Raw genomic sequence first — 16,096 nt, 5'->3', positions numbered from 1 at the left:
ATCAGAACCGCCGACTCTCGGCAGAAACACACTATAAAAACATTATTATGCTCTAAATATCTGAGGAGGATCTCCTGCTGGTTAATGCCAGCAAGCTGCTGGTGCCCAGCAAAGACCCCAAGATAGCAGGTTAAAGGTTAAATGTCGTCACACAGAGCCTCTCCTCTCTAAGAAACAAGATGGCCGCTGGCCTGAGGTTGGTAGAGCCACATCTGGATGGAGAGCAGGTGAGACCAGAGCAGAAAAGTTGGACCAAGATGGAGGAAACCAGCAGCTCAGGAGAAGCCGACACTGTCAGGCACGGTGGTGGCAGAGTGATGGTGTGGGCCTGACTGACTTCCACAGGCCTGCAGTTCCTGACTGGACCAGGATGAGTCACAGCAGCTCATCAGCAGCAGACACAGCGGCCTAGTCAAAGTCCAGACTCAAGCTGATTGAAATGCTGTGGTGGGACCTTCAGAGAGGTGAGGAGGATCCAAACCAACACCAGGAAGAAGATCGGACCGCGGTTCTTCCACAGAGGACAGGAAGTCAGACAGCAAGTGGCTGTTGGTACTGCAGGGTTCTGGATCTGGACCGGTGTTCTGTCGGATCATCAGATGCCGTCATGCAGTGAGTTTGCATGCCTGCGCATTAAGAAGTCCGACTGTCAGAGGAGCTGTCAGTTCAGCATACACGACAAGTTACGACAAAAATAAGTCAATAAATTGTTTTCAATGATAACTGGATAGAAGTCTATTTAAAGCAGGACTAGCTAAAACTACAACACACACCCTAAACTGGCCTCCCTGCTGCTGATGACAGACTGACTAGTTAACCGCTGAGTCAGGATGTCAGACAGCTGTTAATAACAAAGTATGAGGAACTACGTCATGATTCTATGTTGCTGATTAAATAAAATCATATGGTAATGACGGCGTTTACTTGACGCCGTCAGTTTGTGCTAAGCGTATAACGATCTGATGGCGTATGACGATCTGACAGAACACCGGGTCTTGGACCTGGACTTTTCCCCGGACTGGACCGAGACTCCTGGAGACAAACTGTCCCCCAGACGAAGAAAACGTGGACAGATGTTTGGAGCATCTCTTCACCTCATGCCTGTTTTTAAGACACAGTTGGTGATTTTCAAAGTAAAATCTCAGCTTATAGCTGACAGATGGTGTTCCAGTTTAGACAGGTCAACTTCGTTCCCAAAGGTCAAAGTGTCAAACACAGCAGCAGCCAAACGAGATCTGGCTTTTCCTCTGCAGAGGAGCAAAACAAAATCCCACCGGTTCCACTTCCACCTGTGGAAATAAATCTGATAGTTTTCAAAGTGACATCTTTACCGCCTCCAACAGAGCGGCCATCTTTACCGTCTCCAACAGAGCGGCCATCTTTACCGCCTCCAACAGAGCGGCCATCTTTACCGTCTCCAACAGAGCGGCCATCTTTACCGCCTCCAACAGAGCGGCCATCTTTACCGCCTCCAACAGAGCGGCCATCTTTACCGCCTCCAACAGAGCGGCCATCTTTACCGTCTCCAACAGAGCGGCCATCTTTACCGCCTCCAACAGAGCGGCCATCTTTACCGCCTCCAACAGAGCGGCCATCTTTACCGTCTCCAACAGAGCGGCCATCTTTACCGCCTCCAACAGAGCGGCCATCTTTACCGTCTCCAACAGAGCGGCCATCTTTACCGCCTCCAACAGAGCGCCGCAGGGCGGCAGCTGCCTTCTTCTTCTGCACATCCTCTGGGTCGTGTGGCTGCGGTCGGGTTTAATTGGTAAAATGGAAAAAGAAAAACCGATTTCAGCCAAACCTGAGCTTGAAGTCCTGCGGTGTGAACGCAGTCGTAGAATCACAGCTGGATCGGGATCATTGTTTAGAGCTACCGTCTTGATTAAAGCTGTGTCTGTGAAGCTGTTTGATAGATCTACGTGGATCTATATAGATCTAGATAGATAGATGGTTTATTGTTCAAATGTGTGACAGGAGCAGCTGAACACATGTTTTTTCAGTCCAGACTGAGTAGTCGCTGCAGCAGTTTGTGTTGCTGCGCGGCGCTTCCTGTCGCCCCTCAGCTTGTTTCTGCTTCATGCTGACTTTCTTATCGGTACTACACATCTGCTGGCTGCTCTGCTGCTGCAGCGCTTTGGTCCGTCTGACTGAGATCAGGAAAGTTCATCTGATCTTATCTTCACCTGCCTGTGGGAGTCTGAACTGAGGTGACTGCTGTGGCCCCGCCCCCCGCTGTGATGTCACGGCTTGGATGTGGTCGCTCTGAGGTCGGAGCACAGATGATCTCAGCATCTTTTCTCTGACCTGCTTTAATGCACAGGAGGAATTATCTGATAAATCATCAGGTTTACAGGAACTGCGTACTTCACCGTCGCCTAGGAAACGGCATCCAGTGGCGGCAGTGATTCGTCAGCGCTCCTCTTCCTGCTGGAGAGCCGAGCAGATGCTGCTTCAGCAGCAAGCAGAAGCTGCTGCTCATGTCGCTGATGACCGCTGACGACCAATCAGAGGGGGACCGACTGACCCGAAGAGCCCCGCTAACGCCGCCTACAACAGGACAGCAGAACCTGGAAAGCTGCTGCATCCTGCAAGGTCATCAGTAACTGAACCTGCTTCATAGAACCAGAAAAGATCCGAAACGCGCTCCGACTCTGACGGATTAAAAGCCAAACATTCACGATGAGGAATCCAGTCGGAGCTGAATTTTTACCTCTGAAGCTCCGATTCACAACAAATGTCTTTAGAAAAACATGATTTCAGTTCAACCTCTCAAACATTCAGCTGATCATCACAGAATTAAGTTCAATAGATTATCAAAAGATTTTAAAAGTTTCGATGTGAGGAAGAATAAGGAGACATGAACCTGCAGCACGCCTCCTCCTGGGTCGTTTGGTTCTGTTGGGCAGAAACAGGCAGTAGATCTGAGGTTCATTCAGTGCAACAGAATATTGAGTCAGAACCTCCACGGTCCAAACAGGTTTCCAGTACCACACGGTTCTGTTGGGTCACTATGAGCCAAATTATTTATTTTACATATTTATATAAAAACCAATTAAAACTTTTCTGCTGTAACATTCAGACGTTTCATCGAAGCAGAAAATCATCATAATTACAAGAATTAAAGTTGAGAGGGCAGAGAGAGTTCTGCTTCGGGTCCAAGCGGGTCAGAACCACGAACTGAAGGAACACTGGCCTCTACAGGCGGAGAGCGGAACTGCAGGTTTATGTTCTGTCAGATGGGTCCAAACCAGAGGTTCTGGTTCTGTTGGGGGAAGACAGACGTTACTCTGTGAACCTTTAAATGTCTTCAGAAAAGGATTATTTTAGTTTATTAGTAATATCAGAAATTGTGGAGTACGCACTATTTAGATCAATATTAAACAGCCCAGAAATGGAACCAGAACCAGAACCAGAATAACTACGAACTTGGAATCCAGAAACACTTAACAGGATCAGTCACTGCTTAGTTTATGTTACTTTTAACTCAGAAAATGATTTAGATCAGTCATTCTTTAGCTCATTTTATCAGAAACTGTAGAGTTTCACTATTTAGAAATAGAATTAGATACTTAGCAGCCCTGAACAGGAGAACTTAGTTTACACACTTTACAACATTAGATTAGTTTTTTTTCCTCTTTTTTGTTCCTTCGGTTTGTTTTGTTTGTACTTTTAACTCATGTAAAGCACTTTGAATGGCCTTGTTGCTGAAAATGTGCTACATAAATAAAATTACCTTCAGGACCCATGAAGTCTGAACTCCACAGTCAGACTGAAAACTGATTCAACTAAATGAACACAAACATTAATCATTATTACAGGAACACTTATTGGGTTTGACACTTATGAAGTTTCACTTGTTTTTGATTTAATTCACAAATTAAAGTTCATCAAGAGACGTTTTCTAAGCATCAAGTTCTGATAACTCCAGTCCGAGTTGTTAAAATTTAATACTGTAATTTAAATAAAAATAATCCTGTTAAATTATGCAGCCAAGCTTTCCTCAACTAGTTGAACAAGAAAACCTTTCTGTATTATTTTCATTACTGAGTTATGATAACTTATTTTAAGCTAGGATTAGATTTCTTCATTCAGTTTGCATGAACAAACATTTTATTAAACATCGACTGAATTCTGCTCACATTTATTTTAATCAAAGTAAAACAACAACCTGCTGCTAGGCATTCTGGGAACTAGTCACCATTCCTGCCTTTTAAGATTTTTTAAAGTGCTAATTTAGAGACATAACAACATGAATAGTTAACTGATTATCTTTCACAAACTCAAACAGCTCAAAATGTAAAACTTGCGACATTTCTTTGACTCAGACAGAGCTGGTCGTATGAATTCTGTTGCATTTACTGCAGTAACGTTTTGATAAAAATGTGCTTTAATTATGCTGTACTTTGAACTTTTACCTCAGTAATTATATTATGAAATATTAATAGTCTTCAGTAAATATTCAGTGAGTTCTTCACAAACTTTCACCAAACACAAACCTGCAGCTTCTGCTTCAGAAACGGAAAAATGACTCGTTTGCCTGATTTAGTTATTTTGTAGTTATTTATATTATTTTAATTTTGGACTTTAAAACACCAAAATTTCCACTTTATATTCTGGTCTGTTTGATGTAACTTTTAAATATTGATTATTTGATTAATTACTCACAATTTTTACCAAATACTTTTTAACTCTTGAGTGAAAATGTCTTGAAGTAGAGCTTCGTTTACTTTAGTACAATTGTTTGGTCCCTCTGCTCAAGTCACCAGGTGACCTTTGACCCCATCCAATCACTGAACAGATGCTGAGAACAGATCAATGTCTGGATGAAGTTATTAAAGAGGAACAATCTAGAGTTATAGATCTAGAGTCAATGCACAGCTTCAGTTTGTCCAGCTGTAAACCAGAGATCAGGATGACCTCTGACCTCTGACCTCCAGAGCCACATAAAGCCGGTTCCACAGTGGTCCTTCTAGCAGCTGCAGAACATTTCAGGACCAGAGAAACTCATCCAGGCGTTTAGTGGCTTTGATTCTGACTGACGAACCAACGACCCAGAACCCTGCTGCTGGTCCAGAACCCTGCTGGTTCAGAACCCTGCTGGTTCAGAACCCTGCTGGTCCAGAACCCTGCTGCTGGTCCAGAACCCTGCTGCTGGTCCAGAACCCTGCTGGTCCAGAACCCTGCTGGTCCAGAACCCTGCTGGTTCAGAACCCTGCTGCTGGTCCAGAACCCTGCTGCTGGTCCAGAACCCTGCTGGTCCAGAACCCTGCTGGTTCAGAACCCTGCTGGTTCAGAACCCTGCTGCTGGTCCAGAACCCTGCTGCTGGTCCAGAACCCTGCTGCTGGTCCAGAACCCTGCTGGTCCAGAACCCTGCTGCTGGTCCAGAACCCTGCTGGTTCAGAACCCTGCTGGTTCAGAACCTGCTGGTTCAGAACCCTGCTGGTTCAGAACCCTGCTGCTGGTCCAGAACCCTGCTGGTCCAGAACCCTGCTGCTGGTTCAGAACCCTGCTGGTCCAGAACCCTGCTGGTTCAGAACCCTGCTGCTGGTCCAGAACCCTGCTGGTCCAGAACCCTGCTGGTTCAGAACCCTGCTGGTCCAGAACCCTGCTGGTTCAGAACCCTGCTGCTGGTTCAGAACCCTGCTGGTTCAGAACCCTGCTGCTGGTCCAGAACCCTGCTGGTTCAGTTCCTGGATGGGTTCGGTTCTGCGGCGCTGTTCGGTTCCTGGATGTCAGCGGCGGTTTGTGGTGAGCGCAGAAAGCCCCTCCTCCGGCTGTGAGGTGTTTCCAGGCAGCAGCTCAGGTCCTAGAAAGAAGCTCTGTGTGACCCGGTTAGCGGAGGATGACATCATGTTTGTGTTTCTACAGCCGGCTGACGCCTCACGCTAATGTCCGACCCGATTACCAGCCAGTCTGCTTCTCCTTCTCACATTTTATCTTCTGTTCATCTAAACTTCCGTCATGCCACATTTTAAACTTGAAATCGAATGCAGGTCATGATCTCAGAGAATCACCAGCAGGTCCAGGAGATCCTTCAACTTCATGAAGGTTTTAACCCAGCAGAAAGTTTTCACACCCTGCTGTCATCCTCACCACCAGCAGCCAGCGCAGAGCTAACTCCAAGCTAAATATTTAGCTAGTTCAGAAATAAAAGTTTAGCTCCATTTCATTACTTTTCTCAAATAATTGCTGTGATTAAATGCCTCCTGTATTTTTTGTTTTGTTTCTTTGTTGATCTCTGTATCGGTGCTGTATAAGTTCTGTCCTGTTTTTGTTCTTTCCTTTTTCTTTCTGTAAAAAAATTCAAAATACCTAATGAACACAATATTTAAAAAGAAAACAAACATTTAGCTCCGTAAATAGTGAACAAGCTAATTATTTAGCTGTAAACCAGATATTTAGTTCTGAGCTGGTTAAATATGTAGTTAGCTGCAGGCTAACTAAACATTTAGCTAATATGCAAATTCACTTGCCAAAAAGCAGAAGCTAAACTTTATAATTGCTGTTAAATTTTATCTTCTGTGTATTTGCATCAGGCCTGAATGTTTTCTGGACTTCCTGCTGGTAGACGGCGGTGAATGCCTGGTGTGGATTTTAAAGCTGAGTCAGGCAGCATGGAGACATAAACACAACAAACTGGTGAAAGTCCTTAAAAGGCTGCAGGTTTGGTCTGAGGCCCCCAGCAGCAGCATGCAGCGCCGGCGGCAGGAAGTCTCTGAGATCAGAGATAAACTGCAGCGGCGGCTCTGAATGGAAGCAGGTCAGAGAGGAGCTGACAGCGTGGGCAGGCAGCACAACGCAGCACACAAGTGATGATGCAGCAACCCGAGTCTGCTGAGTCACAGCATGCCTGGAAACCGGGTCAGAGAGTCAGCAGGCTGCGTCCTGCAGCCCTGGGGCCTCAGCCTGGGGGTCCTGGGAGCCCCAGGCTGAGGCCTGGGGGCCCTGCAGGGATTCTGCATCAGGATCAACCCAGGGGTCCTGGAGCAGCCAGGGTCTCAACCTGCGGTCATCAGGATCCTCACAGGGATCAGTCAAAGATCCTCAGTGGGGCCTGCAGAGCCCGAGGGCCCCCAGTCCGGCCCTCTGTGTTCAGCATCCAGCAGACCAACATGGAACCTCTGACATGAAGTGAGATCATGATGTGAGTCAGAACCGAAACCTTCAGATTATCTCCTTCTGAAATCTGCAGCAGAAACGATCTGCAACCGCTGGAATATTCCCCGAGGTTCACAGAGAGAGAGAGGGGGGGGGGGACATGTCCGTCCTGCAGCAGCAGAACCAGAACCGGGCCTGGATTCCACAGTTTGTGTCGAATCTTTTCTGCAGACGTTCTGCAGTTCTGTGACATTTTCTCCAGCTGCATGTTACCTGCAGCTTTCAGCTCACCTTGTTTTACTTCTTAGCCGTTAAAAAGCCTGAGCTGCTGATTCTGATTTTGGCTCAAACTAATTATTTTTATCTGAAATTTCACTGAATAAAGCAAGAAAGTGTCTGAGTTGGTAACAGTGGGGAGCAGACATGACCTGGTGGGCGGGGCTTAGCTGGTGGGCGGGGCTAGCACAGGACAGAAGCTGACTATTAGACCTTTGATGAGGTGACATCACATGGAAGTATCGGCTCATCACTGATCTCCCAAAATTAAAGGAATCGGTGCTGATCGATCGGAACCTTATTTATTTATATTGTGCTAATTCTCGCAGTCAGAGCCACTTTTGTCGTCCTGATGGTATTTTTTGTTCTTGCAGTAGAAAGAACGCCCGACTCAGCGGTTTCTGCTGGCTGTGGGTCCAGTTCGCCTGCGGTTCTGATCCTGCAGGTCGAGTTCAGATTAGCGTCCCGGTGTAGCCTAGCTGACATCACTTCCTGGCCTGCTGGTCCTGATCGCTGCATGCTGACTCAGGACCAGGGACTCCATTAAACAGAACCGGCTGACAGACAGCATGAAGTAGGACGAAGCCACAGTGTTTCCTCTGACGCTTTTATGCACATTTTGAGGTTTTGCATTAGAAATAACTTCCTCTGTTTCACAATAACAAAGTTTTTGGTTCGCTTGGGGTGAATCAAAAAATGTTCTGAAGAAAGAATCGATGCTGCAGCAGAGAGAACAGATTGACTCCATCTTTGTGCTACATGCTAGTTAGCGACATGGAAAAACGGCTCATTTGCTTAATTTTTGTAACATTTTAGAAGTTTGTTTAAAGTTTCCTGATAATTGGATGGAAACATAATGTTCATAATGGAGGAGCGGCCTAGTTAAAGTTTGGGCTTAAATCTGACTGAGACGCTGCAGGATGAGTTTCAGCAGGAAAAGCATCTAGTCAGACTGGTTGGTTGGTTGATTGGTTTTTTGTGGCTCGTGATAAATTGGACCTTTGAAGCATCTCAGGAGGCTGAACCGCGCCGACGCTTCGCCTCATTTCCTGGTTGCCTCTGCAGAGCGTGACCTAGAAAATCTGCTGCCAGGTTCGAAGCTCAGCGTTTCATCCTGAGGAGCGCCTGAAACTGGGTCGGCCCGCGGGCCTCGTCAGCCGGGTCGCTGCGGTTTAAGGAGGAGGATCAAACGCTCTCAGGTGGTGACATCACGGCGAGGCGCATAAAAAACCCGGCTGTTTACACCGGACCATCAGAACCGGGCAGGACGCCGCAGACGCACATCCACGCCTGACCTCCAGCCAAGCCCCGGGAACCCTGCAGAACAGAACCGGACCAATCCGAGTCAAACAGAACCGGACAGAACCAGCATGTTTCCAGCAGCTAACAGTTCCAGACTGACGGTGAGGAAAGTTCTGATGAGTTCTGCGATCAGCTCTAAGCCGGGTCCGGTTCTGATGGCTGTCTTCATCTGAAGCAGACCCGGTACATGGTTCTGATTGGCTCAGTAGGGTCCAGTCAGCCTCTGATTTATTGAGCTTTATTTCTGTTTTCTTTATCGAACTTCTGGGCCCAGTCCGGTTTTTGAGCAGAACCGGTTCTGAAGCATTTTCTGTTTGATTCAAAAATACTTTAAATAATTCCAGGCCTCAGACAGCTGCTGTAGAGTTCTGTGTCGCAGGGGCTCTGAGGAAGCCTCTGACTGAAGCTGCTTCTCGCCAATAGGAGGTTTTAGTGGCTCCTGCATCGCCATGGAGATTTTTATTATTATTATGGGATATAATGTCAAGAACTTCCTGCTGTAACCCTGGAGACGATTCATTCTCTACTGACTGGCTAATGAAGGTCGACTCCCTCCTCCTCAGGTCATCGGTGCCGTCGTCATGGTAACGATGTTGATGATGGCAGAGGTGGCATCGAAGCACCCCAGGAAACGCTCTGACGGCTCAGTGAAGCAAACCGTGTCTCTGCACCTGGACCCAGACCTGCTGCTGCTGCCCAGCAGGAACCCGAGGCCGCTGCACAATGCCTCCATCTCGCCCTGGACCTACAAGTGAGTACACAGCCGCCGGGTCCCATTGGGTCTCGCCGGGTCCCATTGGGTCTCGCCGGGTCCCATTGAGTCCCACCGGGTCCCATTGGGTCTTGCAGGGTCCTGCCATGTCCCACTGAGTTTCTGTTCTGACCCGCCGTCTCTGTCCGCAGTACGTCCCGTGACGAGTCTCTGTACCCGCCCGTGCTGTCGGAGGCGCACTGCCTGCTGAAGGGCTGCCGGGACCTGGAGGGGAAGGAGGACCAGAACCTGCAGTCCCGGCCCATCTGGTACCAGGTGATGGTTCTGAAGCGGGTCAAGACGAACGAGACGGAGCATAGCTACCACTACCGCCTGGAGACCCGTAACGTCCCTGTGGGCTGCACCTGCGTCCGGCACCTGGTCCATGTCCAGGAGTGAAACCGGGTCCAGAACCTCTAGTTCTGAGTCGCTGCCTTCTCTGAAGAGTTTTGCATCAAGTTGTATAAACTGACCACTAAGTTTGGCGTCAGGAGGCGTCCCGCCTTGTTGGTGCTTATTTAAGTTTTATTTAATAGTTTGTGACCTTCAGCAGATATTTATTATTATTACTGATGTATTTATTATCCTGATCAATAAAGTTCAGACACTGATGAATGATCCTGCTCCTTTATTCTTTAAAATAGATTTCTGTACAACACGTCCTTTAACTAGGCCAATGGATAAGAGCAGCTGCATCCATCATCCATCCATCCATCATCCATCCATCCATCCATCATCCATCCATCATCCATCCATCCATATCAGGGTGTTTTTAGTTATAATCAGACAATTTGAACAGAATCTGAAGAAATAAAGCTGGATGCCACCGACTCGGGTCACTCTGTCTTGGTTCTCATCTCAGTCTCGTAGGTTTTTGGACCCGTCTGACTTGTTGGTCCTGAGTTTATCTGATTTAATCTGACTCTGGGTCAGAACCACTTCCAGGTCTGACTTTCGGGTTGGTTCAGGTTGGCGTTCTTTAGGCGGTACCAGCAGAGCAGAATGGTTCTGATAGGCCTGTTCTGAACTTCAGTCCTCGCCAATCAGAACTCAGGTGGTGTCTCCTGATTGGTCCACATCAGGAAAGAGTTCCTTTCCTGATGTGGAAAGGAACTCCACATCAGGATCCTGATGGATCCAACAAGTTGATCCATCAGGTCAACTTGTTCTCCTCTCTCTGTTGGGACCAGAACTGAAACTGGACCAGAACCACCTCCAGACTTTGACTCTCCATCAGGCTTTTTGGGGCTCGGTTCTGGTTCTACCGGTACCTCGGTCCGGAAGGCAGGAATTGGACTCTAATTCTTGGTTCTGAAAGCTGTTTGGTTTCAGTTGCACTTACTGGCAGTGACTTGGAACAAAGTGGTTCTGGTCTGACCCTGATGTCAGACGGTTCTGGTCTGTAAGCCGTTTGGACCTCCTGCAGGTTTTCATCCTGACCAGAACGGTCCATCTGGTTCTGCTTGGTTCTGGTTCTCAAACAGAACTGGACCTGTACAGATCTTGTGGTTTCAACAGCAGGGTTCCTGATTTTCTGCTGTTCTCAGAGGCGCCACTAGATGTCACCAAGGAACCACATCACAGTAAAATGTTCAAGCTGTCCAGCAGGGGGCGCAGTCTGACTCAGAGTATCTGAGCTGATGTCCAGCTTCAGTATCAGACAGAACCCTGCTGATCCGTTTCAGTCGGGTTGGGTTCTGGCTGGTGCATGTACAGTCACACTCACACATGAAGACATTGGCACCGTTGGCATGGCAACAAAGCACAGTAAAGCCACAGGAAACTGTCCAGTAATGACTGAATCTGCAGCGTTTGTTTGAAAACGGGGGTCCTGGTGGAGGAGACAGACGTCCCTCAGTCCTCCTTGTCCTCCACTGGTTCTGCTCCCAGTCCTCCCAGTCAGAGCAGCGCCAGTCTCCCAGCTCCTCAATAGGCCCTCAAAATCGGCTTGTGGAAAAGGTTCAGCTTGTGTTGTGATCAGGCCATCAAGACACCTGAGGAAGAAAGCAGAGGGAGGCGGTGAGCAGCAACGCAACGACTAGACACACATCAAGATGACGATAGGCCCGACAGCCTCAACCAGAACCAGAACCAGGCCAAACAGAAGCACACCAGACTGACCCAAACCCAAACCAGACTAATCCAAACCAGTCTGACCCAAACCAGACTGACCCAAACCAGTCTTACCCAAACCCAAACCAGTCTTACCCAAACCAGACTAACCCAAACCAGACCCAGAGTACGATTTAAGTCCTGTCCTAAACAACAACACACCAAAAGATGAACCATCGCTCAGAGGTCCACTGGTAGACCCAACTGACCTGCAGTTTTTAGATGTGCCACAGGTACAAAACACTGGAATGAAGTAGCTTGATTACCTCCTCCTTGTGTAGATCAGTTCTCCAGAGCCTTGCTAATGACCTAATTATTCTATTATATTCTAAAAGTTGCAGGACAGTAGCCCTTCAGGACTGGAGCTTGACACCTGTGCCATAAACCCTGATGGTTTGGGTCAGAGGGCTTGGCTTGACTCCGCCCACCCAGAATCCATCATGGCTGCCTCCTCATCCTCATCCTCACCTCCACACTGTGCTTGTCCTGGAAGACAGGCAGACGGAAAAAATTCATTAGACACAGACGTCCGTCCGACGGGAGGTCAGAGGGTCAGGGCCGGGGATAGGGTCAGCGGGTCCTCACCTCCTCCTGTGAGGCGTTCAGGTGCATCTGCAGCGGGTTGGCGTTGACGCGATGCTCCTGGCGGTCTTTGGTCAAAGCTTTCTGCGCCACTTCGCGCTCGTGCTCCCTCCTCTCGGCCAGGTGCTTCAGCAGCTCCGCCTCCTGACACTAGAGAGCGCCAGAGAGCAGGTGAGGCTGAGGTTTGATCACCGGAAACTTGGCCCGGCCTCCACTCACCTTCCGCCTCTCCTGCGCGGCGTCCAGCTTCTTCTGGATCTCCGCCAGCGACGGCTTCTGGCGGGGCGGCGTGGTGGCCCTCAGCTCCGGGGCACCATCGAAGGTCGGCGGCTTCAGGATGACCTCAAAGGCCTGGCCGCTCGCGCGTTTGCTCAGCTCGATGACCTCCATGTCCCGGATGTTGCACAGGTTCAGGTCCACCACGCCTGCAAGAAGACCGCTAGCTTTAAGATTCAGAGCCTCACTAGTCGATATGACGACAAACCTGCATTTGTTATTATATCTATATTGAAAAACATAATTTCAGCTGCTAAGAGTCCAAACCGGAAGAGGAGGAGGGAGGACGGGTCCAATCTGGGCTACAGTCAAAACTTAATAGTGATTTAGGTTATTTAGCCTGTTATAAGAGAAACAACAAGGGGTTTAATTTTTAAAAGTTATATTTTCACCATCTTATTCCTTTAAACATAGAAGTTTAAAACTAACTACTCTACAAAGCTAAATATTTAGCTCAGAGTTAGCTTAATATTGAGCTAACTATGCGCAGGAGAGGAGCTAAATGTTTCCCTGCTAACTAATTAGTTAAATTATTGAAATATTTAGTTTCTGAATTAAATATTTAACTTGGAGCTACATATTTAGCTTTGATAAATTTTTAGCTAACGAGATAAATGTTGCTTAGTATTTAGAACGATAAATATTTAGTTTGAAGATAAATATTTAAATTGCAGCTAAATGTTTAATTCCAAGTTAAATAATTATCTGGCTAACTAAAGCTTTGGTTTGAAACTGTGACATTTATAAATGAATGAATGAATAACCTGATGAAAGCATGACCATCATGAACCGTCATGTTTTTCTCTTATTACAGGCTAAATAACCCAAATTATTGCAGTTAATTTAACTCTGTATCTTTGCAAACTCCAGCCCGCATGTTTCCTCAGGCAGAACGTCACACTGTGAGCGGCTGAGCCTTTCTGGGTTCTGATCCGGATTAGAGAACGGGCCTGAGCCTGAACCGAGCTCTGCTGGAGGAAACCTGATCTCTGATCAGAGCTACATGAACATTAATTTAACTGACTGTAATGTCACAGCTGTGAGAACCTGAAACCAGCTGGTTCTGGTTCTGGACCCTAACAGAAGTCAGGATGCTGCTGACCTTCCTTCTTGTTGGCCGTCGGCTCCCTGGGTTGAGGCAGGATGCAGGAGCAGAAGATGGACACCAGGGGGAGCTCTCGCATCTTCTCTCTGTACGCTGGAACATGGAGGAGAACAGAGGGCAGAATGAAGGAGATGAAACGGGCCGGGCCGGGCCGGGCCGGAGAACCTGCTCACCTGTCAGGGTCATGTTCCTGCTGTTCTCCAGCAAAGACACTGTGGTGAGGTAGTAGAATCAGTTCCTGAGGACAAGACAAACGGGTCAGAACCACAACAGAACCTCCACAAAGCTGCCTGCTGCAGCAGACACACACCAGAACTAAAACCAGAATCTGAACTCTGGGTCCAAACTGGACGGCCCTGAGTTCATCTAAATGTTCCTGTTTTATCTGCATCTAGCTGGAAGTTCTGTTGGTTCTGATTGGATCAGAACCGATTCCTGCAGCAGCTCTGAGGAAAAACTCTGGTTCTTTTCTCTGAAGCTTTTTTAACTCATCTGAGTCATTCAGACCTCCAGAAACTTCAGCGCCTTAGACATCCCAGATGTTCTGGTTCTGACCCGGAACGGCCGGTTCTGACTGCTCCTGGTTCTGAACCTGCAAGTTAAGCTGCAGAACATCCAGAACCAGAGGGTTTCCTGCATCACTTCTTCATCGCATGAAGACGCGCTGCATTAAGTGCAGCTGCAGGAAATCCTCCACATTCCCAGTTAAACCAGTAAAACCAGTTAAACCAGCACCAGTCAGCAGAACCAACACAGAAACATTTTCAGAGCAGAAAAATACAGAAACAGAGGAAATGTGCTGATGAGAGCGATGATGTCATTGTTTTAACACATCACCTGCAGAACGAGTTCAGAGGGAAACAGCAGAAAGAAGAACGGAGAATGGAGAGAACGAGCGGATGAAGGAGAGGAAAGAAAGAAGAAGAGAAAGAAGAGTGATGAGGAGTGGAAGGAAAGGGTGATGAAGAGTTGTGAGGAACTGACCTGCAGCCTCGCCGCTCTGCTCTCTGCTCTGCTCTGCAGCTCGGCAGCATCAGCTCCACAGCAGCTCCATGACATCACCACGCAGCGCTCTGATTGGATGGCTGGGATGCTGTCCTGGGATTGGTCCAGAGCGGCAGAGGGAGGAGGAGGATGTGTGGGTTCATCTTCATCACTAAGGGAAAACTCTTCATCAGAAACTGGAAACAGAGGAGAAAAGTTCTGGAAGGAGCAAACAGAATCTGGATCCAGAACCAGATATTTGGTCATGATGATGATTATCACAGCTTTAAATGGACCGGGTCAGGTTCTGTTCAGAACCAGCAGCTGAGCTGAACCTCAGCAGCTGCTCAGGATGTGGTTCGGTCCAGAACCAGTTATGGATTCAACAGAACTTTACAGACGGAACGTTTCTCTAAAACATAGGTGTCAACTCCAGTCCTGAGGTCCGCTGCCCTGCAGCGATGATTCTGGTGCACCAGAATCATCGGGTCATTAAGGTTCTGGAGAACTGATCTACACCAGGAGGAGGAGATGAAGCCGTTTCGTTCCAGTGTTTTGTACCTGTGGCACATCTAAAACCTGCAGGACAGCGGAGGACAGGAGTTTGACACCCCTGCTCTAAAACCCGACCCAAACCAGGAAACTGGTTCTGACTGGGTTTAGATCCGAGCTGAGACACGAGGGGAACATCCGGTGCTGATTCGTTCTGGTTCTGACCTGGACTAGTTCTGATCTAGTCTTCTGGCTTCTAGTAAATGTCAGCGCTAAAATTAAAGCTGAGAATGAAACGTTACACACACACACACACACACACACACACACACACACACACACACACACTCAGAACCACGACTCAAACAGAACCGGCCCGGCTCTCCTACCAACCTTCAGTCCGTTTCTTCCAAACAATCTGTGAGTTTAGCATTTCTGCTACAGCAGCTAATGTTAGCTAAATGATGGCTAGCTTGTCCAGGGTGGCCCAAGGTGCGGCCCGGGAGCCGTTTGTGGCCCCAGACTTCAGTTCAGAAAGACACAAAGTCAGATGTTTGATGGAGACTTTCTGTCTTTAATTTGTTTTGTTCTTTTGACTCGATGATTTTAGCCGACGTGACAGAAAGTTTGGTTACCTGAGTTAGTGCATGCATAATAGTGCATGTTATGCTAAGCTACACTGAACAAAAATATAAGCCCCGTGTCAAATGTCAGTTTTATGAACATTTGGGTTACGCAATATCTAGAGAAACTCAAACTATATTTTCAGTAATTACTGATCTTCATATCGGCATTGATATCGTGGTTCGGCCGTTTGTAGCGGATTGACAGTCATGATCGGGGTCAGGATGAGGAGTCTGATTCTGACCCAGTTGGCTTCCCGTAGCGGTTACAGACAGTCTGAGGTCTGATGCGTCTGTTCAGACCGATCAGCTGTGTGTCGCTGGTCTGAGCCGATCCTCCGATGGACGAGCCGATGTGGCGATCTGGAGTCGGTCAGACGAGATGAGGAGGATCTGCAGTCTGTTGGAAACCAGCTCTGAAACGGCCGGCGGTCCGATACCGGAGCTGCTGCTCTGCTGGACGTCCTGCATCCAACACGCCAACGGCTCCA

The 16,096-nt window shown here is 47.9% G+C and overlaps 2 protein-coding genes across 2 annotated transcripts; one reads left to right on the top strand and one right to left on the bottom strand.

Moving 5' to 3' along the window:
• Positions 1-8,490: 8,490 nt before the first annotated feature.
• il17a/f1 (interleukin 17a/f1) lies at positions 8,491-10,046 on the top strand. The gene is made up of 3 exons (XM_014972315.2): positions 8,491-8,781; positions 9,244-9,431; positions 9,584-10,046. Exons 1-3 carry the CDS (start codon positions 8,749-8,751, stop codon positions 9,828-9,830), a joined length of 468 nt encoding a protein of 155 aa, XP_014827801.1. The 5' UTR covers positions 8,491-8,748; the 3' UTR covers positions 9,831-10,046.
• LOC106906856 (stathmin-4-like) lies at positions 10,043-13,650 on the bottom strand. The gene is made up of 5 exons (XM_014972313.2): positions 13,504-13,650; positions 12,345-12,550; positions 12,129-12,275; positions 12,012-12,029; positions 10,043-11,425 (listed from the first exon to the last, which is right to left on the bottom strand). The coding sequence occupies exons 1-5, from the start codon at positions 13,583-13,585 to the stop codon at positions 11,417-11,419; spliced, it is 462 nt and encodes a 153-aa protein (XP_014827799.2). The 5' UTR covers positions 13,586-13,650; the 3' UTR covers positions 10,043-11,416.
• Positions 13,651-16,096: the final 2,446 nt, after the last annotated feature.

Source organism: Poecilia mexicana, unplaced genomic scaffold (genome assembly GCF_051168715.1).
Source record: "Poecilia mexicana isolate PSO_F unplaced genomic scaffold, ASM5116871v1 scaffold_3, whole genome shotgun sequence".
Taxonomy (NCBI): Eukaryota; Metazoa; Chordata; class Actinopteri; order Cyprinodontiformes; family Poeciliidae; genus Poecilia; species Poecilia mexicana.
Note: the sequence above shows the minus strand (reverse complement) of the source record. Positions and strands in the feature narration are given on the sequence as shown.